The sequence below is a fragment of the Balaenoptera ricei genome, chromosome 3 (assembly GCF_028023285.1).
Source record: "Balaenoptera ricei isolate mBalRic1 chromosome 3, mBalRic1.hap2, whole genome shotgun sequence".
Lineage (NCBI taxonomy): Eukaryota > Metazoa > Chordata > Mammalia > Artiodactyla > Balaenopteridae > Balaenoptera > Balaenoptera ricei.
Genome location: NC_082641.1, coordinates 73746101 through 73769634, shown reverse-complemented (window position 1 = coordinate 73769634; position 23534 = coordinate 73746101). Strand labels below are relative to the sequence as shown.

At 36.5% G+C, this 23534-nt stretch overlaps 1 protein-coding gene across 3 annotated transcripts; it reads left to right on the top strand.

Annotated features, from left to right (window-relative positions):
• The first annotated feature begins 4870 nt into the window (after positions 1-4870).
• ARRDC3 (arrestin domain containing 3) lies at positions 4871-19071 on the top strand. 3 transcript variants are annotated; one of them, XM_059916762.1, is made up of 8 exons: positions 4876-5403; positions 9360-9441; positions 11387-11534; positions 12593-12695; positions 13047-13303; positions 13632-13794; positions 14065-14219; positions 16325-19071. In XM_059916762.1, the coding sequence occupies exons 1-8, from the start codon at positions 5124-5126 to the stop codon at positions 16379-16381; spliced, it is 1245 nt and encodes a 414-aa protein (XP_059772745.1). In that variant the 5' UTR covers positions 4876-5123; the 3' UTR covers positions 16382-19071. The 3 variants fall into 3 exon arrangements, with proteins under 3 accessions (XP_059772746.1, XP_059772745.1, XP_059772747.1); XM_059916763.1 differs by lacking the exon at positions 16325-19071 and having other exon boundaries at positions 4871-5403; positions 14027-14187; XM_059916764.1 differs by lacking the exons at positions 4876-5403; positions 11387-11534 and having other exon boundaries at positions 9358-9441.
• Positions 19072-23534: the final 4463 nt, after the last annotated feature.

Genomic DNA, 23534 nt, shown 5'->3' with positions numbered 1-23534 from the left:
TATTATAATTAGAATTCTTTTACCCTCATTACATAATGCTGTGCCTGGTCAAAAATCATAAAATAGTTCAGAACAGAAATTTAGCATTTCTGATCCTTCTTGTAGGCCTGATGCCACTTTGAGCCTGGATGAATAAAGTTTTTCAACTCATCTAACTTAGCAGGCCCTAAGTGTTACAAATTAATTAAAGAGACTATACCCTTGGAGACACTAATCAAATCTGTTGTCAAAATAGTCTACTGTACTCAACAACAAGAAAACAAACAACCCGATTAAAAAATGGGCAGAGGGTCTGAATAGACATTTTTCCGAAGAAGACATACAGGTGGCCAACAGGCAGATAATTTCCTAATTATCAGGAAATGCAAACAAAAACCACAATGAGATCTCACCTCACGCCTGTTAGCATGGCTACTATCAAAGAGACAAGAAATGACAAATGTTGGAGAGAATGCAGAGAAAAAGGAACCCTCATACACTGTTGGTGCAACTGTAAATTGGTGTAGCCACGGTGGAAACCAGTAGGGAGATTCCTCAAAAAATTAAGAACAGAACTACCATAAGACCCAGCTATTCCACGTCTGTGTATTTACTCGAAGCACATGGAACCACTAATTTGAAAAGATACGTGCACCCTCATATTCACTGCAGAATTGTTTATAATCGCCAAAATATGGATACCACTTAAGTGTCCACAGATGGATGAATGGATAAAGGTGCGTTATATATACAAAGTGGATTATTACTCAGTCATAAAAAGAGAAGGAAATCCTGCCATCTGCAACGACATGAATGGACCTGGACAGCGTTATGCTAAGTGAAATAAGTCAAATGGAGAAAGACAAATACCTTATGATTTCACTCACATGTGGAATCTAAAAAGACAAAACAAGTGAACAAACAAAATAAAACAAAAATAAACTCATAGATACAGAGATCAGATTAGTGGTTACCAGAGGGAAAGGAGGTTTGGAGGGTGGGTGAAAATGGGGAAGGGGATGGTGGTGAATGGTAATTAGACTTGTGGTGGTGATCACTCTGTCGTGTGTACAGATGTCAAATTATAATGCTGTACACCTAAAACTTATGTAATTTTTTTAAAGTTTAAAAAGTGTACTTGATAAGAAGCACTGTCATTGCTTAACTGGTAATGCTTTTCTTTCTTAGTTGTACATCTAGATGGAAATGTACCAAAATGTTAACAGTGGCATCTCCGGGTGAATAGTAGAATTACGAATGATTTTATATTAAATCAAAAATCAAAAATAAGAAGATTAAATGGCATTCACATAACATACTACACTATTTAACGACGGAAGACAGAAACCAAATTTGGTACTGAATTTTATCACAAAATCCACAAGACATTAAAACATTTATTAAGTACAAAGAATGTAACAAACATATATAATTAATATAAAAAACAAATCTTACTCATTTTGCTAATACTATGTATAGCACATCTTACCTCTAATCTCCACATCAAAGTCAAATTTGCTGCATCTTGAAGATGTTAAAGAGTTAAGCCAGAGTTGCAAAATCTTGAAAGGCAGAGTTAAGACTTAAAAAACAAACAAACAAAACCTCCCTTAGTTCTACAGCACTCAAGCCTATCAGGTGTTAGTTAAAATAAGGAGTAAGCATGGATTTCATATTTTTCCTTAAGAAATAGGTTCCGACTGCTGATACGGTTTTTCTTACAACCACACAGTGAAACTTTCAGTTGAGGTGGATTTTTTTTTTTTTTAATGATACTGAGCATTTTGATATAATATGTGAAAAACTCCAGACTTGGCAGTAGTTTTGACATGTTGCCTCAGTATTATATACCGTGATAGCAATTATCATTTGTCTGTTTTCGACAGAGTTCTTGAGATTGAGTTTAAACCTTTATACAGTAAGGTGGAACAGCCATGGAGTTTAAAATCCAAGAAACAAATACCATAAGAAGAGCTTCCCATATAAGTTCTGAAGCAGCTATAAAAAGGGGAGGGGAACTGGTTACTCTGCCTAGTCAGAGTTTTATTCAGTTGTGCCAGGTGATCTAGTGGAGGGTTAGAAGGAGGGAGACAACACAGCCGTGGGATACTGTTCTCGGCATGGAAAGCAGCCTGTAACTGCATGTTGGCAATGGGGAGACAGGCTAACAAAGGGGACAGAAGATGTACTTGACAGTAGGGAGGGTTAGCAGATGAGTAGGAGGAGATGGCATATGAGACGTAGGCTGGGGTGTGGTAGGAAAGAGCCTTGGTGGTAAAGATGAACAGCTTCAGTTTCACGCAAAATACAATAAAGGCCCAGTAAAGCAAGTCCAGAAGCCGCAAATAATGGCTACAGTACAGCATTTCAAGCTGTCTACAGGGTAGATATTTAGATAAGGAGTCTTGAAAAGGGGAGGTTATAAAAGTCATGAGAGAAAACATTCAAAACTTAGTCCAAGTGTTTTCATAGAAATGAAAACACAAGCAGGGATTTAGAGGTGCCAGAGTTGGTTGTTTCTGCTGTTTTCATAGTTTGAATAAATAGGAGGAGGAAAACAAAATGAAGCAAGTAGACTCAAGTTTAGGTGTTTAAGAAATAGTCACATGACTGAATCCAGAGAAGAAAGGTGATAATTAGGGTAAGTGAGGAGGATCTTAAGTAAAAATGATAGGGGATAAGAATTTTTTGGCAACTTGTCAGTTACTAAAGTGTTTAGGAAGACATTGTAAAAAGAAAATAAAGAGAAGTAGAAAAATAAATAATGATAATGATTTATAATATCCTAAAGGGTTCAAACAGAAGGAATAATGTAATAGAGTGACAGGGTTGAATCATTTAATGTGCTAAAACAATTTTCCAAACTACGAGTAAATCCCTTAAGAGTTCTTTTTGGTTAAATGGAATTCTAGTTTGATTTAAACAGCTGATTCTTATTTTTCACAAATAAGTTATATTCCGACTGGAGAGATTTTACTAAAAATTCTGAAGAATTCAGCAATTGTTCACTAGCCCTTAATAATTTAAAACAACTTTGGTAATAAAGGCATCATTGTGAACCGCGCTTTTAAATCCACGCCCAAAGTTATTTGAATGGTTAGTATATTTGACCTTAACGCTAACACTTTAACAAATTCACCACTTTTACCACTAGGTGGCGAAAAAACCCAAATAGTATCTGTTAACAAAGCTAGTACAAGATCCCAAGTACTTGAACAACTAAAATAGCCACCAGGTGTCATCCAAGAGAGGAAAAAAAAAAAAAAAAAAAGACTATTCTCCCCACTCAAATACAAAAATTCATAGTTTTAAGCACAACCATCTAAGCTCTATCAGAGGTAAATGCCCTGTCCATTAACTGTCTAAATAGTTTGCATATTTATACTCTATATAATTTATACAATGCTCTTGACTCCAAGATACTGCCTTTCAACTAAAACCCAACTAAGTAAAATTTAGTTTCTTTAAAAAAACAACAAAAAAACAGCAAGACCAATGAATGAGCTCAATGTATTGTGACTCATAGTTTCAACCTATCCAAATACACTGCACAAAAGAATCTAAAACGGCTTAGACACAGCCAAGAATATTCCAAAGTGTATTTGGTTATGTATATGTACTTCCAGATTCATATTCTTTTTCCCTATATTTCTCTCCTATAAGCAATTTCATTGATTGTAAAAAAATCTAGATAATTATGCTGTTATGTCTTGAATCCCAGGGTGATTTTACGAAAGCACTGCAATTTGTTACCAAAACGTTCACAGTAAAGAGACAAATGTACCTGTCCTTAAGAAAGATGTATAATGAGATTATGTTGAAAATTAAAATTAGAGCTTTACAGAATTAAGCCCTATTTATATAACAAACCATGCTTTTTAAGAAACCATCTTTTGCACTTCACTAACTTCTAACAAAGATTTTTCAACGCTGTTATAAACATTATGTCAGCTAAAACACTATGTCATGCTGCCTTTTATAAGGTGATACATTTTTAGGCCGAATCCTATTCTTAATCCTCTGGACACAGGAGTTGTAATCATGTCATACCCTGCAAATCTAGCGGTAGGTGGTGTCTCAAAAAAGGACGTTTTCTTCCTTCTAGGAAGTGGTCAAACCTTGTTTTTCCCTCTTGTCATCAGGCAAAAACTTGATTGTTTTTCGTTGCTATCGAATTAAGAGATGGAAGAGAAAGCACAGGAGAAAGCAAAATATACTGATTAAATTATACTTGCTTCTCTTCCTTGCTCCTTATATTATTCTTTTAAGGTCTCGACTTGACCTCGACTGGGCTCATTTCCACCCTGCCTACAAAGCACTGGTTTTAAAAAGAAAAAAACCCAAGCCAAGAATGCTCTTGTCTATGAACATTATCTCTTCTCTGGTTTTTATTACATTTTCTTTTGAAATTCGTTAGATTATGCTCAACAACCAGCCCTTGCCCAACCGCTTTCTCCCCTTCCCCCATCTCTACACACATCACTTTTTCCTCCTCCCATCAGGGCAGTGGGCAAAACACTGCAGTGCCGGGAACGCACGCTTCGGACCGGTCACTCAGCAGTTTATCCTCACTTGGCTTTGCAAACAGTTCCCCACCCAACCTTGTCCCCCAGTTCCCTCCCTCGGCCATTATCTTTCCACTAGACTGTGCTCAGTAAGGGACTCCAGCTAGCACGTCGAGGGTTTACGGTAGCCTGCCTACCAATAGGAGCCTACAATGAAGAGAAGTCAGGTTCAGCCTCCCAGCAGCCCCAGTGTCTTCTTCCCCTGGCTGTACACCTACTGTACCCGCGAGCGAGCCGGGCGCGGGAGGGGGCGCGCAGGGAGGGCGGACAGCAGCCGCGGCGTGCGCATGCGCACTGGGGTTGTTTTTCACAAAGCTGCTCTTAAAGTGAGCTGGCAGCTTCCAGCCGCCCGTCTTTGTAAGGAGACCACTGAGACTAGCAGGATCGCTGAGCAGCAGCCTCTGTGCTGCCCTGACTTTTTAAGAAATCTCAATGAACTATTTGTAAAGAATCACTGATCCTGCCTGCAAGCTCTTTGCACGGCAAAGACATCGATCAGTGTTAAGTGAAGATCACATTTTATATGTGATCTTGACTTTTTTGTCTTACATTATATTTTTTATAGATTTTGTTATAAACATGGTGCTGGGAAAGGTAAAGAGTTTGACAATAAGCTTTGACTGTCTTAATGACAGCAATGTCCCTGTGTATTCTAGTGGGGATACAGTCTCAGGAAGGGTGAATTTAGAAGTTACTGGGGAAATCAGAGTAAAATCTCTTAAAATTCATGCAAGAGGACATGCGAAAGTACGCTGGACCGAATCGAGAAACGCCGGCTCCAATACTGCCTATACACAGAATTACACTGAAGAAGTAGAATATTTCAACCATAAAGACATCTTAATTGGACACGAAAGAGGTAAGTTTTTTACATTATTCAGAAATTATTAGACCTGTTTTCTTTGGCAAAATACCTTTTCAATTTTTCTGAATTAATGTAATCCTACTCCTACCATAACGTATAGCTGTTTGATAAAGGTTGGAAAGGTGGAAGATTTGAATTCTCCTTGACATTCATCGTGTGTTAAGCCGTAATGCATGCAGGCATCTGCAAAGTGACTGCAAACTGCACTTATTCCACTACCTCTATACCCGGCTTGGTCTGTGCCATACACACTTGCAGTCCATTTCCACCTTACGTATAAATTCTGCTTATATCCGATTCAGTAATTTTACTAATATGTTTTCAAATGAATTGCTAAAAGCTGCAGTCCAATATTAGGTTTTTCCTTGTACTCTGCAACCTTAGATCTTAAAAACTAAGCTTCAGTGAAGAAATGGAGTAACATTTTTAAGTGGGTTAATAGGTGTGTTTCATTTTTAATATTGACACGCAAAAGACTTCACAGAATTGATCGTTGTTCTTTGATAATGGGTTTCTGTGGTTTATTTTGACATATGGTATCAACACCCCACGTGTTTTTTCCCTATTCTTTCCAGTTCCTTTAGAAATTTACATCAAGCATTCTCTATTTTAAAGGACAGCACCTATCATTATGATATGTTTAGTATCAGTTTTAGAAGCCATTTAGGGTCAGAAATTTTCTTTTCCAAGCATCATGCCTAACTTTGGAACGTGCATTCAATGAAACCCGTGCCAGTCAAATGGAATTGAAAAGTATTCGGCTCATTGGATTTGATTTTTGGTTAGAAACTGGAGATAAAGGGTTGTCCAAGGGAGAAGGGGTCCTGAGATTTCAAATCTATTGTTTAAATGGTTACATTGTGGAAATATAGCAGACTCTAAGCTTGTTTTTCTAAGTTTCCACCCTTTGTTAGAAGCGGTTCAATCCTGTTTCGGACCAGTTCTGGGGGGTGGTGAGGAGGGGCGCTTGTTCTGCTCTCAGCAGATTGGTTACACGCGTCAGGTGGTGGCGATGACTTAATTCCTAGCCCAAGAAGAATATAATGTTAAAACTGGTTATGTAATTTTGTCCTTCTCCTTTTTAATGCAGTATTTAACTCGAATGTTGATGATTTTTCAAAGAGTAGAGCACTTTTTACCTCCATTTTTAATTTAAAAATACACATCCACGAGGAAGTGCTAATTGAACTAAGGCAAGTGTAGAAACGTAGGGTGCTTTGAGTTACAGCATGAATGCATTATTTTTAAAATATTAAGATGAAATCAATCTTTAGTTGGATTTTCAGTTACACATAGGTAATTTGCATCCTGAAATAATTTTTAGTTAACCTCTCCAAGCACTGACAGTGATAAGAAATGCAACTGCCTAATGACAGTCCTGGTATTTGTTGAACAGGACACACGAGAGTTTGTATTTCATCCTTCCTGGACTGGCAGCTTTTTATAAGATGAGTGAGAAGAAACAAAGGTTTTTAAGGAGTTGAGGTTTGCAGTGGGGTAAAAGTAGAATAACGACTTATGGGGACAATTTCATTAATTGCGCCACGATTTCATAGTAAAGAACACTATGTGCCCCGCACCCCCACGAGACACCCCTCAACCCCTGCAAGCTTGAACGAGCTTCGCTTGGAATAGTTTCAATGACTTAAAACTGGGACCTCTCAAACTAGCCTGGTAACTGAGACCCCGCCCCGGGCGGCCGGCGATAGGCGGAGCCGGGTTTGTTAGCCTGTTGCTAAGGCGATGCCAGGCTCTGATTGGATTGGGCGCGGGCGGGTGGGGAGAGTGGGCTCGCCGGCTGGGGCGAGGCTTGGAACCGGCGTGCACCGGTAAAGGTCCCTCCTGAGCGGCGGCCCCCGCCCCTACTCGCATCCCTGCCGGGGCTTCTGGAAGCGCGCGGGGTTCATGTCACATACCGTTCTGTTGCCCCTCACCTGGGCCCGCTTGCAGCCCCGAAAGGAACGACTACAGGTTTCAACAGAGTGGAGAGGAGAAGCTTCCGCCGGCCTTACAGGTGCCGGATGGCCCTGGGCGCAACTTTTTAGCTGACAATCTCATTCACGGGGAAATTGGGTGGGCAGGGTTAGCAGGACCCCATTTTCCACGTTTTCGGGTGGAAGCTGTCAGGCAGTTTCTGTGAACGCTTGTCTTCCTCTTAGCTGAAACAGCGTGTTTCCCGATCTATGCAGTCACCAGACTGGCTACCTTGATGTGACCCGAGGGGAGAGAGAGCGCCAAGACTGGCTGGGACGGGGAAGGGAAAGTGACACTATCATTGAAAGCGGGGTGAGGGCTTCGGCGACTATTCCTTGCCCCCTTGTCATTGTTTCTTTGGGGCTTTTGCATCCCGCGCCCCCCTTCCCCGCCCCACCAGTTTCCCTCGCCGCAACTGTAAAGGTGTCAGGGTGGCCCGAGCCAGATCGAACCGGTCACCGGCCGGGGCGTGTAAAGCGGAAGCGCCGCAGCGTGCTCGCCCCGCCCCACGCCAGCAGGCTAGGCTGCGCGGCCGCGAGCGCGAGCGCCGTGCGACATATGCCGTACGTATAGCGGGGCGCGCGGGCGGCGGCGGCGCGCGGGCGGGCCGGCTGGGATCTGCTCGCGCCGGTTTAGGCCGGTCCTCTCCTGCTCCGGTCTAGTTCTTGATTGACAGCCCGGCACTTGTTTACCACGGCGCGGCCGCCGCCGCTCGCCTCGATGAGACTGCTGAGCTGGCACAAAAAAGGGAGCGAGACGGGAAGAAAGGGAGCGAGAGACAAACTTTGGGCGCCGTCAGGGGGAGCGATTTTAAATGGCCCCCAGCTCATCAGCGGGCTTTCGGTGCTGAAATCCCGTAGAGGGGATTTGCACGGGGGGAGAAGAAAATACTACTGAGATAGAAGCGAGTCTTGGTGATTTTTTTTGAATAAAAGTTTCCACATATAGGCGCTTTTTTCCTTTTCTCCTGTGATGGAAGAGAAGCATCACGGTTTTTGTGTGAATTCATTACTTTGGTGAGGGAAAGTTAAATATGATAATACCCGTTTTTCTTAGTCTCCTGGTTAATAATGATAAAGGTTTCTACACCGCGAAAACTGCTCTAGTAGACGTTTATGTAATTAAATTAACCGGTCAGAGCGCTTTAGAAAATCATTTTAAGAATCCAGAATACCCTCCCACATTTCGTTATATTTGTTTTGGAGACGTTTTGGAGATAACCTATTTGAGCAAAAGAAATTGGTTGTAAAATAAAGTCATCCCGTTTTTTCTAGCAATGGGAAACAAACCTAGTCTTCATTTTTCAAGGATGTGTGACAGTTTCCCATTAAGCAGGCACCTTTTAAATCTAAAGTATATTTTATATATATGCGAATTTTTAGCTGTTGCTAGGATAGACTGAGGTCATAATTTTAGGTTCAATAAGAATTTTTATTTTTAGCTATGAAACTGACATTAAAATCACTGTTCCTTTTTTTTTTTTTTTAACTCCAACATCTATTTGACAGTTTTCTAATGGTTTTAGGGCTTTAACATTCACATCTTCCGTATCAAAACTGACATATTTTAAAAGGCTTACATGAACAGTTTTCATTTTATATATAGTCTTAATAGGATAAATTTAAGTAAGTGGATGAAGAGAAAGGTAACATCGTAGTATGAGATTTGAAATCTGAATCTTTTGTTGAGCCTGTATTGTCACACATAGATGCTTTGCAGTTTAGGTTGTTTTCCATTGAAAAACCAACTATGGGGTATAAGTATTAATTATCCCCATTCTACAGATGAAGCAACTGAAGACAGGACTTTTATTTTACCCAGAGGAAGTGATGAAGTTGGAATTAGAACTCAGATCTCTCACACTCTAAAGTTTGTGGCCTTAATTACTATGTGAGCATCTTTAAAGTTCTGCCACCAGGAAGAGAGTGTAAAGGTTTATTAACAAGTTTTTTGTTTTCTTTTTCTGTTTGTTTTAGATGATGATAATTCCGAAGAAGGCTTCAACACTATTCATTCAGGAAGGCATGAATATGCATTCAGCTTCGAGCTTCCACAGACGTAAGTATTTTGTGACACGCATTTTTCATAAACATCCATTCTTTTAAAATGAAACATTCGAAATTTAAATATTTTTAGTTTAAAAAAAAAAACCCTTTTCATTACTGAAACTTGCTAGAGGAAAACATATACTCAAAAAAGAAGCTATTTTTTTAATCTAGAGTGGCAATATTATAGAAAGCAAAGCTCAATTCTTAGTATTCTATCTCAAGTTTTATATGGTTTTTAAAACTTGAATAGTATTTCATTTAAAGTGAGTGAATTGGAAGGTGCCAGTGAAATAGTAAGCACTTAATACTTAGTTTATCATCAGCATTAGCAGAAAAGGTAGAACATAACAAGTCTCTCATTTAGTAGTTTATAAAAATTCAGTGATCATTTTTTCTACTGATGCTGCCCAACAGCAGTAAGCTAAGAAAGTCAAGATAATTAAGAATATCCTAACTTCAGAAGTGATGTGTTTTTTCTGATATGAATTCATTAGCTTCTGTGCAAAGAGCTATTGAGAAGGTCACTTGAGATATTATGACCTGGACTTAAAAGGAAACATCCATCAGAGATACCTTAATCTAAGGCTTGGAATCTAGTATGAAAGGAAGAAGGAAAGTAGTATATTCTTAATGTAATAATAAATCATTAGAGGAAATTATACAAAGAGTAATTTTTGAAATAATGCCTTAACAGATATTAAAACATGCAAAGTGGCACTTGTACTGTTTGTTCTGAAAGGTAAGCTTGGCATTACATAAGAACTTCAAGTGCCAAAGGTACATAATTCTGTATTTTTTAAAATTCTAGTACTTGTTATATATGGATAGAGTTCATAAAGGGTATTTTTCAGAGTATCCTGTGTATCATATTGCTTAAGAACATGATTTTTAATATAATGCCCTAATTACTTTCTGAGAGAAATATTTTAAGTCTGAATACAATAGGACTAATACATTTGGGCCTGAATGTTTTCAAAGGATGGAAGTAACTTAATATATTTTTTAAAAATTCTATCTATAAACCAAAGTCATTTAAAATAAACTATAGAAGACTAGCATAGATCCTGCGTTTTATTTCTCTGCTATACAAGTTAATACAGAAGTCTAAAATGCAAAACAAAAAGTAAAACACCACTACTACTCCTCATAAAAAGCTAGCACTCTACCTTGTAAATAAATGAACCTTGTGCATTTTTCTAATGAAATTATGAAAAAGAGACTAAATTCACTAAAATAAAATCTTACACAAGTAATAAAATCTGGGAGAGTTGAAAAAGAATTCTGATTCTCTTGATACAGGTCAACAGAAAAGATTCTTTTCCTTTTTAAGTCTATAGTACAGTTAGAAAGCATGGCCAAAAAGAGTTAGAACATAAGTAAACTGGGAAATGTAAAAGTCTTTTTTTAGAGTTTCAGTGGATTTAATGAAATGTGAAAAACTTTTGAAACTATAACGACTATTCCAGGCCTTTTCTAAATCTTAATTAGTTACTATAATAAGAGATAATAATAATTCTTAGTTAATGAAAAATGGAGTGCCGTAGGGAGTCGCTTGGTCTGATTGTTTAACCAGTGTCCAGAATATCTCAATAGAAATAGTTAAACCATTCTTAACTTTATTTTTAAACTAAAGTCTTGACCTTTTCAAGAATTGTTCATTTCCAGACTTTCGTAATTTTGCCACCAGCATTAAAAGTAGCCTCTTCTTAGTTTAAAGAGATTGTATTCTTCTGGCTTTTTTAACCAAATTTCTGTAATATTTAACAACTATGTATTATTATTTGGAAACAGAAGGTTTTTTCCCCAATGACTTATCCCTTTGGAAATATAAATTATGCCTTTGATAACTCATTGATGTGTAAACATACAATATATTAACACTTCTATGCTGAGCTACTGTATAATTATTAAAAAGAGGTGTAAGATTAATATATTGACCTTTATATTCTGCACAGACCACTTGCTACCTCATTCGAAGGCCGACATGGCAGTGTGCGCTATTGGGTGAAAGCCGAATTGCACAGGCCTTGGCTTCTACCAGTAAAATTAAAGAAGGAATTTACAGTCTTTGAGCATATAGATATCAACACTCCTTCATTACTGGTAAGAATTAACTGAATTCTTCATTTTTTGTTTTTGGCATATAAATACTAAAGAATAATCACCTAAACTACATACACATTCTTTATAATTCTTAAATAGTAACTTCATTTTTAAATTACATAAATACCATTTTCAAAAAAAAATAGTTAAGAGCACACAAATTAATGCAGAATATGCTCACATTTTCTGATACTGTAATAACTTTAAGTAAATTTTTAAAGTAAGACCAGTATTTGGTATGAAATATCTTCCTCAGAAGGTAACAGCAATAACAAAAGAGTAGATCTGTTCCCTAAATAACTTTAGTGGAAAAGGAACAGTAGTATCAATTATTATTATTATAACAATATCCCTTAACTTGAAAATATCATAATCTAAAATTTGTACTGCATTGCATTATTCCAATATAGGGATAGTTGTCTAATGATGGGGAGATTATTATTTTCATGAAAAAACTTAAATTCTGTTTTAAAGGAAATCTTTTTTAATTGTATTTTTTCATAAGATTCAAATTTGACTTCAAAAACTTTACTTGGTTTAAACAAATAATAACATCTTTAAGCAAGTAAAATTAATCTTAAAAATGAGCAGTTTTCTTTTTTTACTTATTGAGTTGTACATTCTCAGAGAAAGATGTTATCATTTGGGATTATAACCAAGTTGCTTTCCAAACTGCCTTTATTTTTTTTAATTTTTTTTTTTTTTAAGGCAGTTTAAATGGAATGTGGAAAGGGTTTTTTTTTTTTTCTGTTTGTTTTTTTGGTTGGTTTTTAATTACTGTGTATGTAAATAGCCTGGGCTAAAACTATGTTTATGAAATATGGTGCTAAACCCTGCACCCTTTTTTCTTTAATTGAATGGAAACTTGTATAAAGACAAAAATACTAATATAAATCAGAAGCCATTGGTTAGTGGAAAAGTATATTTGGATACTGAAAAAAAAAACCAACACTACTTTTAATGTTAAATTCTTCAAGAATTTAAGATTGTATTTTAAAGCATTCTATTACTGTCTCAATTCATACATTGATCTTTTTCTGTAAATTTATTTCTTACAGTCACCCCAAGCAGGCACAAAAGAAAAGACTCTCTGTTGCTGGTTCTGTACCTCAGGCCCAATATCCTTAAGTGCCAAAATTGAAAGGAAGGGCTATACGCCAGGTATGTATGAGGTGGATTCCCACAAAAAACGATCTTTCTTCACTTAGCTCTTGTGTATGAATTTACATTATTTCTACTAAATGCAAACATGATACAGTATTCTTTGGTAAAATATCATAAATTGTGCTTATCCAGTTTCCTTTTATAAATTGGAATGTAGTCTTCTTTTTTAAATTGCTACTGTAAATGTGTAGTTTATTTTTATAAGTTACTTGCCACTCTTAGGATAAGCTTTTTATCCATGTAGTTCACTGAACTTTCAGACTTTAGCCTGAGAGTCTACATTTGTTTTGGGGTTGGTTGGTTGGTTGGTTGGTTTTTAACAGTAGATAATATTTTTTTTTCCTGTAGGTGAATCAATTCAGATATTTGCTGAGATTGAGAACTGCTCCTCCCGAATGGTGGTGCCAAAGGCAGCCATTTACCAAACACAGGCCTTCTATGCCAAAGGGAAAATGAAGGAAGTCAAACAGCTTGTGGCTAACTTGCGTGGGGAATCCTTATCATCTGGAAAGACAGAGACGTGGAATGGCAAGTTGCTGAAAATTCCACCAGTTTCTCCCTCTATCCTCGACTGTAGTATAATCCGTGTGGAATATTCACTAATGGTATGTATAGATTTAAGGGTTTGGGGTGGTTTTTTTTTAGGTTTTAAAGTCGTAAGGGTATCATTTTGTCTTATCCAGGATTTGATTTTTTTTATTCCATGTGTGATATATATAATTATATGTAATTCTTTATATGGTTTGGAATATAATTACTAATTTTACCTGAGGTAAATGTACACGATGGAGAAACTTTTCAAGTATATCGTAGGTATATAAGTTAAAAAATGAAGTAAATGAGAGCCTCAAATAACATTAGATTGGGTTATTCATTTTTTTAAAGGAAATAGTACTTGGCATTCTAAACCTAACATCTCCTTTCATTGTTTAGGTATATGTGGATATTCCTGGAGCTATGGATTTATTTCTTAATTTGCCACTTGTCATTGGTACCATTCCTCTACATCCGTTTGGTAGCAGAACCTCAAGTGTAAGCAGTCAGTGTAGCATGAATATGAACTGGCTTGGTTTATCCCTACCTGAAAGACCTGAAGGTAATAATTTGATAATGCATATCTAAGCTTAATCTATTATTTTCAAGAACGTAATTTTGCTTCTGATATTTTATGATTAAAGTTTGTCTATACTTGAAGAGAGTAGATGTGCCCCTAATGTTAGGTTTAAAACGTATATCCCCCTAGTTTTGATCACAAGACAAATTATTATTATGTTACCTTGACATTCCTTTTTAATACCTTCTATTCTGTGTATTTTGACATGCATAAGAACGTGCTGTTCGAATTGCGTGTATCTTTTTCCTTCAGCACCACCCAGCTATGCAGAAGTGGTAACAGAGGAACAAAGGCGGAATAATCTTGCACCAGTGAGTGCTTGTGATGACTTTGAGAGAGCGCTTCAGGGACCACTGTTTGCATATATTCAGGAGTTTCGTTTCTTGCCTCCACCTCTTTATTCAGAGGTAAGCATCAAACCCTCAAGTACAAAATGGGCTGTGACTCTCTTAGTAAACAGTATTGCAGACTTTTTAAAAACACAGTTAGGTTTTGATTATCATGATAAGAGAAAAACAAATAATTTTGAACAACAGATTAAAAGTTAGATCATAAGGTTGTCACTATTTACTAAGTTTGACCCAGAGGTAGGACTGGTCTCTTATATTATTGGGGAAATAAAGATAATGATCTAACCTCATACTTCCAAAATGCCAGTTAAAGGAATAATTCATCTTTTAAAGCATCTATAGAGCTGGCATTTTACAGTCATTGATTAAATAGCTAGAATTTATCTTATTCATCATCCTTTTCCAATTTAATTTTCATATTTTAACATTCTCAGTCATAAGGGAAAATAACATTTGTAATAACATCTTAAACAGCATTCCTGTACTCTTAGATTATTTTTATTCATCTCAAGTAACTAAGCACTTACATGAATAAAATATGGCCCTTGGGAGAAGCGTACAGACTGGTGAGAAAAACAAACTTAGAAGCAAAATATTACATAACAATGTAATAGTAATGCACAGTTCATTTGAGGAGCAGCTTGCTGGGTCTTGAGAATCAGGAGGGGCTTCCCTAAGAAGGTGATTGTTAAACTAATTCTTGAAGAGTAAGTATTCTCAAAATGTAGAATGTTCCAGGCAGGAAGAAAAATAGGTGCAAAGGAAAGGAGGTAGGGAGCAATCCAGCAATGTCAGGATACTTCAGAATATATATATACATAATAACACATTGTAGGGACCTTAGAGTTGGCCTTGATACCAATTTAATACCAAATGATTTTGTAAATCACTAGCATCAGCTTTTTCTTTTTGGTTGCTGTAGTTGAGGCAGCTATTTTACAGTGAAATATTACTCCCAAGAAAGACATAAAAGGATTGTTTCACTCTTCAACGAATTGCTTTTTTTTCCCCTTAATACCATGACTAGAAGAGTCAATTTTCCTTTGGATGTGATTAATATGAAATCCACTTTATTCATTGATTATAGGATGTTCAGAATCTGTTTTGTTCTCTGCAGATTCTTGATTGGACATAATTTTTCTATCCCACTATTTCAATTCATAAAATTATTAGATGCTAAAAATGTCCTCCCACTTTTTAGAAACATTGTCACTACATTTTTATTCTGACATATCTGTCTTGCTTATTAAGTCCCTCATTTGTGATTTGATCTGACAGGCATTTTAAAAGAATGGCAATCTAAGTATCCACTTTTAAGCAATTTGTCATAAAATCTACCTCCTTCTTTTAAAATGAACTAAAGATAATTAAGAGAATTCAAAACTTTTAAAACCCTAAATTGGTTCAGGGTGTGATTTAATTATTTAACATCTAGCCACATAGAGGGGGGAAAGTATTGTACATGGGTCTTGTCCAAAAGATCTTTCAGTAAAAGAAATGTATTAAACCCAACAATTTGCCTTCCTGTGCCCATTCTCTTTGTACCTGAGAAGCAACTGAAATATGTTCACTTTTATTAAGTGTATGTGCATATGAAAGTCACTACAGAAAGAGGCAAGGTGGGAAGCCTCTAGAGCATTTTGGGTTCACCATTCCTATTTCTTGATACACACTGTATTCCTAGGCCCTCCCTAGGGCTTTACACCCATGAGTTATTACTTCACGTAAGCACCAAGAACTTTGTTTACACAACTACATTCTTCCCGCTCGGGAGAAGATGAGTTGACTTTTTTGTAACAGGATGAAATGGATACTTTACAGAAGAAAATCATTGCTATGAAAATGTTGGCCAATTGTGTATTTGAGTCTTAAGTGTGACTAAGTGCTGAGTAAAACTCCATTCTCTGATAGAACGTTACCTTTAGCTTTTATCAAATAAAACTATTCCGGCATACCTTTCTAAATTTAATTGTTAATCTAGTAATTGAATAGCAAGTACTTTATAGATGATACTAATACCCTTTCTTCCCCATACAAACTCTGTATGTTCTTTCCGATTACATTTCTCAACCAGTACTCAAAATATTACCCTATTTGCTGCATTCTTACTAAACCTTATCAATTAACTTTGGTTTTGGGGTTTTTTTCTCTTTTCTTTCTAGATTGATCCAAATCCTGATCAGTCAGCAGATGATAGACCATCCTGCCCGTCTCGTTGAAGGAATACTTGATTAAATCAAGTTGATGTGGGTTCCGAACTGTATCTCTTCCCTTCCCGGCTGAGGACAGAGAAGTATATAGGAGACACGTTTTCAGAGGAAGTGGAATTGCTTTTGCCCAGAAAAATGGCGAATACATGAAACAACCAGTGATCATGCTTTAGAAGCCTACAGCAACATTCTGGGACTGCTCCAACATGCTTGAAGATCTAAGCTTTTCTCCTTTAAAACTGGCACATACCAAGAGCAGTCTTCTTAGCCTATGGTCATACGTGTCAAGACACCACGTTGTAAAGAGGGATGATTTCCTTCTTTTGATTTGAAAATTTGCACATGCTCAATGCTTACATTGTGCGGTTCCATGTCACTACAGCTTTTTTTTTTCCATTTATGCCAGACTCTTGATACTCTTAAAACTTGTTTGCAGTGAGCACAACAAGGAACAAAAGAAAGCTTTGAAAAAAACTTTAACATGAAAAAAACGCACTGACATTTTTTTTTTTTAATTTAATATAGCCTGGACTTTACCTGCGTATGCACATGCTCAGAATTGTCCTACTAGGCTGACCATGTATCACCTCTTCAGCTTGGATCCTATTGTGGATTTATTTACAAACATCAAATGCCTTCAAGCCAATCCTTCTTGCTGTATGTTTTGCAGCCTACTGTAGTAGATACGCAACAGATATGTGGGAAAAGAGATAAGAGGAGGAAGCTAATAAGAGACTTTGTCAAGATTGTATACCTTCTTGGTTTCTTTTAAGAGTTTGTTGCCTTTCTACTATTACAGCAAAGCAACATTTTGTTACTGACTGCCTAAAATCACTTAATCTCAGGTGAACGCATCACTTGCCAAACTGTTGGAATGCTATTTGTGTTTTGTTGCACTGTTGAGTTTTTTTGTTTGTTTGTTTGGTTGGCTTTTTGGAGAGGGAAATTTGGAAAAGGGACATACACAAAAGTGATAACCCACCCGCATTGCCTTTTTATCATTACATATGAGAAGAAACTAGCAGAGCTAAGAATGGAGTAAAGAGAGGCAGTATGGCAGGCACCAGCAAAGAGTTAAGGGCTGTTGCTCTTAAAAATTATTGTTATTTTTTATTATTATTTTAAAAGTATGGAAGTTTTCCAGTCACTGGAAAGGAGGAGAAAGTGCATTTATTTTTATACAGAGTTACTTAATTACCTCCAAAACACATATGTTGGAAATCGTTTTTGCTGGTGCAGAGTATTTTCATGAGCAGGAATATATATGTTCAGATTATGATCAGAGAGCTCAATTTATACATTTCCTATCCTGCTCAAGCTTGACAGAGCTTGAAAACCCAAGTTTATTCTAAAAGTGTATAACTTCAAAATTACAAATACTAGAATATGTGCTGGAATAATAACTTTTATATTTTTGTGGTTCTTCTAATGAAAGTATTTTCTTCCATTACCTAAAGAAGATTTTGCTAAGCATGAGAAATCATTCACTTTGAGTATATATAGTTATGAAGAACGATCACATCAGTAAATTATAGCTTATATTAAAGATAATTTACAGTTGGCTCATAAATATACCAGCATTCATGAAGACACTTAAAACTGCATTTTCCAAGGTAGCAAGTTGTACTGATTGTCTTATTTTAGAAGGAATTCAGCTCTGATGTATCTTAATGAAAATCAGCATCTCTGGTGTTGCAACATATGCATGAAATGGGTCTTACATCTATCCTGCCATTTAATCCCACAGTTAATAAAGTGGCTGAAAATGATAGTAACTCTGGCTTGGTGCTTGACCTGGTTAAATACTGTCTTAAAGCTTCATACAAAACAAATAGGCTTTTCCATAAGTGGCCTTTAAGAAAACATGGAAGACAATTCATGTTTGAAAAATGCTGACAGGGTGAAGAAAGCCCATGTAAAAATGAATCGCGTTTTAAGTGATTCGGTTAAAGGGTTTGGGCTCCCGTAGCAAACTAATACTAGATAATAAGGAAATGGGGGTGAAATATTTTTTTATTGTTGTTAAATCATTTTGTGAATGTCCCCCTCAAAAGAAGCTAATGGAATATTTGGCATAAAGGGCATTTGGTGGTTTTATTTTTGTTGGGGCGGGGGGCGGGGGGATTGTCAGAAAATCCCTTTTCTTTTCTCTTCTTATGTCTAACTGACTAGGGAACAATTATTGATATGCATAGCATTGGAATACTTATCACCATATACTCTTATAAATAACACATGAGGAAAGAATGACCAATATTCTGTTAATTGGCACTGGGTCACAATGTGATAAAATTTTAAATATATAAAACTTTATCAAATAAAGTTTTATTTTCCCCATTAAAGTATTCCTTTACTTTCTTACTTAGAGGCATTACTCCTTTCTAAATATTGGTCAATTCTTGATACAAGATGTGAGGTTCACAGGTGTATTCCAGTATTCAAGATAGATTCCTGATTTTTCAATTAGGAAAAGTAAAATCCAAAATGTTAGCAAAACGAAGTGCAATATTAAATGTTTGCTTTATAGATTATATTCTGTGGCTGTTTGTAATTTCTCTCTTTTTTTCTTTTTTATTTGGTGCTGAATATGTCCTTGTAGGCTGTTTTAAGAAAACAATATGTGGGAAATGATTTAATTTTTCCTATTGCTCTTCCTTGTGGAAAATAAAAGTGTTTTCGGTTTTTTTCCTTTTTGTAAACTTGTTTGGAGATTTATTTGAATCTTGATCATATCAGTAACTCATCATACATGCAGACACAATTAAGACTGCAATTAGGGAGTTCCCTGGTAGTCTAGTGGTTAGGATTCAGTGCTTTCACTGCCATGGCCTGGGTTCAATTCCTGGTCAGGGAACTGAGATCCCACAAGCCACACAGCATTACCAAAAATTTTTTAAAAATAAAATGAAGACTACAATTAAACTCTTATTTTAAGCCATTCTGGGTAAGAATTGTTTCTAGCTCTCTGCTAAAGAAAATTACTGAAGGCTTAAAGGAATTTTTAGTACAAATTATCATCGTTTTACTTAATGATTCATTAAGCTATGGATTTTTTTAATAAAATTTAAAAGTTAGAAAAAAATAAAGTTAGATATATAAATTTCCATCTTATATATGAACCAAACTTAACCAGGTATAGTTTCAGGTACTAATTCCTTCTCTCTGTGATGTGTCCAAGTTTCTAGTATTTTAAGAGCACATAAATTAAAAAATTGTATTAATCTAATCTTAAAACAATTTTTCTAAATTTTAAAACGTCCTTTTTCTCAAAGAATGTCTGAATTTTATAGTGATTTGTAACATTAAGAAGTACATTTGGGGCTTCCCTGGTGGCGCAGTGGTTGAGAATCTGCCTGCCAATGCAGGGGACACGGGTTCGAGCCCTGGTCTGGGAAGATCCCACATGCCGCGGAGCAACTAAGCCCGTGCGCCACAACTACTGAGCCTGCGCGTCTGGAGCCTGTGCTCCACAACAAGAGAGGCCACGATAGTGAGAGGCCCGCGCACCGCGATGAAGAGTGGCCCCCGCTTGCCACAACTAGAGAAAGCCCTCGCACAGAAACCAAGACCCAACACAGCCAAAAAAAAAAAAAAAAAAAAAAAAAACCAAAACAGATGCTCCATCTCTTAAAAAAAAAGTACATTTGGAATCACATTTAGAAGTTCTCTTCTTTCAGTGTTTATACATTCACGGATGAGCTATCAAGTTGTATATGTGCCTTAGTATATGATTCTCCAGTCTTAAATGTATACACACGTGGAAAAAAGTGTGTTACAAAGACATTTAGAGACAGACATTTATATTGTATTTTATAGAAATACTATACTATCAACCTTGTTAACAGCAATCTACAAAATAATACGATAAGAAAAGAAAAATGACTAGAAGAAGAGGAATCAGCATGAGAAGGGGAGACCTAGGTTCTGGGTTCTATGGCTTTAGGTGCTACTTGAACAAGACGTGTGAATTTTGATTTCTTCATCTGCAAAGTGGAAAAGTAGCTATCCAAAGTGCTTTTCGTGACTGCAGATATGAGGTTATAATACATATTTAGATAAAGAAAGAATGCTCTATGTCAATTATTAAAACGTTGGAAATTAACCATACTGCTTCTAAATTTGCATTTGAATACTTTTAGACAGTTAAGTACATGTCTCAAATTATATAAAAGACAGTTATCTGGGTCTAATTTTTGCGTTACATCACCTATACTCATCAAACTCCCTTTGTCATTAATTATAATTTATTGAATGGCCAACATTGGTATATTTATCAGGACTTTTGATTGTAACAGAGGGAGAAACTCAGGCTAGCTTAAGTAAAATGTATTAAATAGCAATTCCAGGGATGAACTATATTAAGCACACTTGGATCCAGAAATCCAAATAATCCTCTGGGGACACACTCATCTCTCATCTCCATTCACTTACCCTTTTTCATATTAGCATTATTTTTTCCTATCAGCCTATTCTTTCATGTTAGATGGGTCAGGAAAGATGACCTCAGCTTTTATAGCTCACAGAAGAAATACTATCTCAAGCCCCCAAATCACTTGTTAGGGAAAATCCTGGTTGGCCAATACCTGGGTCATGTTTCATGCTACCTAGAATGGATTTCCCAATACAAAGAGTTCTCTTTCCAGAAGAAGGGAGAAAAGAGATCACTATATTCTTACTATTCAAGTGTTGTCCAAACCAGCAACAATGGCATCACCTGAGAGCTCATTAGAAGAGGAAAATATCAAGATCTATCACAGAATATTGACCCAAAACACCTGTTTACATGATTCCCAGGTGATTTGTACAATAAGTACAGCAAAGTTTGAGAAACTGCAGCACACCAAACAAACATATGAGATGAAAACAATAGGCAACTCTGTTTTCATGAATCCCAAGGTGTAACAGAGCTGAGGATTTGGGCCACTTAATACGTGAAAAATAACCATGCCATTTAAAATCCCAAGGCATATTTACGGCTTGATATTTTTGAGATAGAACTTTGTAACTACTGAGATGGTGGCAATTTTTTTTTCTTTATTTTTTTAAATTTATTTATTTTTGGCTGCATTGGGTCTTCATTGCTGTGCGCGGGCTTTCTCTAGTTGCAGCGAGCTGGGGCTACTCTTAGTTGTGGTGTGCGGGCTTCTCATCGCGGGGGATTCTCTTTGTTGTGGAGCACGGGCTCTGGGCACACAGGCTTCAATAGTTGTGGCATGCGGGCTTCAGTAGTTGTGGCACACGGGCTCAGTAGTTGTGGCTCGTGGGCTCTAGAGTCCAGGCTCAGTAGTTGTGGCTCACAGGCTTAGTTGCTCTGCGGCATGTAGGATCTTCCTGGACCAGGGATCAAACCCATGTCCCCTGCATTGGCAGGTGGATTCTTAACCACTGCACCACTAGGGAAGTCCCTGGTCGCAATTATTATACCTTTGGAACTCCCATGTCAACAATCGGCATTTCTCAAAACTTGCATGACCGAATAACGAAATTTGCCTTTTCATTTCTTGATATCAAATCAAGACAGAGGGGAAATACATTTTTCAATTCATGAGAAAAGAATTACTGATATAAGAAAATTTATTTTGACTTTTTTTTTTTTGACTTTTGAGGAATGTAAGTCTGCAATCTTCTGAAGAAAAAAATTTTAGGGAAATAACCCAGAGATGTGGTAAACACATGAATATGGAAAGGTCACCTCAAATCCAAGACAACTAGTAGTTTAAAAATCCAAAAGCACATGCCCAACTGGAAATGGAACCAGTATCGCTGTCTTTGACTGTTGAACAGCACAAAGGTAAACATAAAAGGAGAAGAATTTTTTTTTTCAAACTAGCTTCACAAATATCAACTTAGACAAATAATGTCAAGGTAATATATAGAGCCAAAAAGCAATAAAGATGCTTTAGAATAGTTTATAGCATTTATATGTTAAAAGTGTATAGTCTAGGGACTTCCCTGGTGGTCCAGTGGGTAAGACTCTGCGCTCCCAATGCAGGGGGCTGGTGTTCAATCCCTGGTCGAGGAACTAGATCCCACATGCATGCCACAACTAAGAGTCCACATGTGGCAACTAAGAGTCCACATGCCACAACTAAGAAATCCGCATGCCGCAACTAAGAAGTCCACATACCACAATGAAAATACTGCGTGCCACAACTAACACCCGACACAGCCTAAATAAACATTAATAAATATTTATTAATAAATATTTATTAATAAATAAATAAATATAAATAATTTTTAAAAATTAGTTCTAAAAAATCATCCCTTTTAAAAAAAGTGTATAGTCTAATGTGATTCAAGAAAACAAATATGTTTGACACCTATATTAAAAACTTCTGATACATCATAACTAATTCTAACCGGAAATGGGTTTTTGCTAGTTCTAAATTCAAGACTTACATACGCTCTCAACATCAATTTCCAATCTAAACAAAATAATTATTACCTCTGGCACTGGTAAGTCTCTGGGAACATTAATAAAGTTAAAACAATGAGTTAGAACATCACTTTGTATAATTTAGAGGTCTGTTTACCAGTTACACAGAACAGTCTTAACAGTGAACAGAAGGTTGTGAAAAATTAAAATATACTGCCCTAATTTTTAACCTTGTAAGATGATGTTACGTTTGCCAACTTGTATGTCTAACAGTGATGATACAACTAGTGAAAGTCAAAGTATTACACTGTTATTACTTTAGATGATAAGAATTTTTGTCAAAAGCAAAAGCTATCTGATTCTTAATGAGTATAGGAATTTGGATTTATTAGGTCAATTTTGTCACATGAATTAGTAGCTTAAACAATGATAGAAATGCAAAAACATGTTAGAATAAGCAGTCAGTTTCTGCCTTTTTTTTTTTTTTAAAGAAAATCAATATTTCCATCTTCTAGTACAAGGCCCACTTTGATAATCTAGACATCTTGACAGGTCTGAATCCCAAAAAGTAGTACTCAAGATGTTTAGAATATTAGGAAAATAATAGGAAACTCAAATACAGCACATGGATCTTGCAAACAAAATGGTATGCTGGCAGCCTATAAAAGCATACCCAGAACCTACAACAAAATCACACAGGCATTCTTCTCCAAATTGTCAATTCCAAAATTACAAAAGCAGCGTTGGTGGTATAGTGGTGAGCATAGCTGCCTTCCAAAATTACAA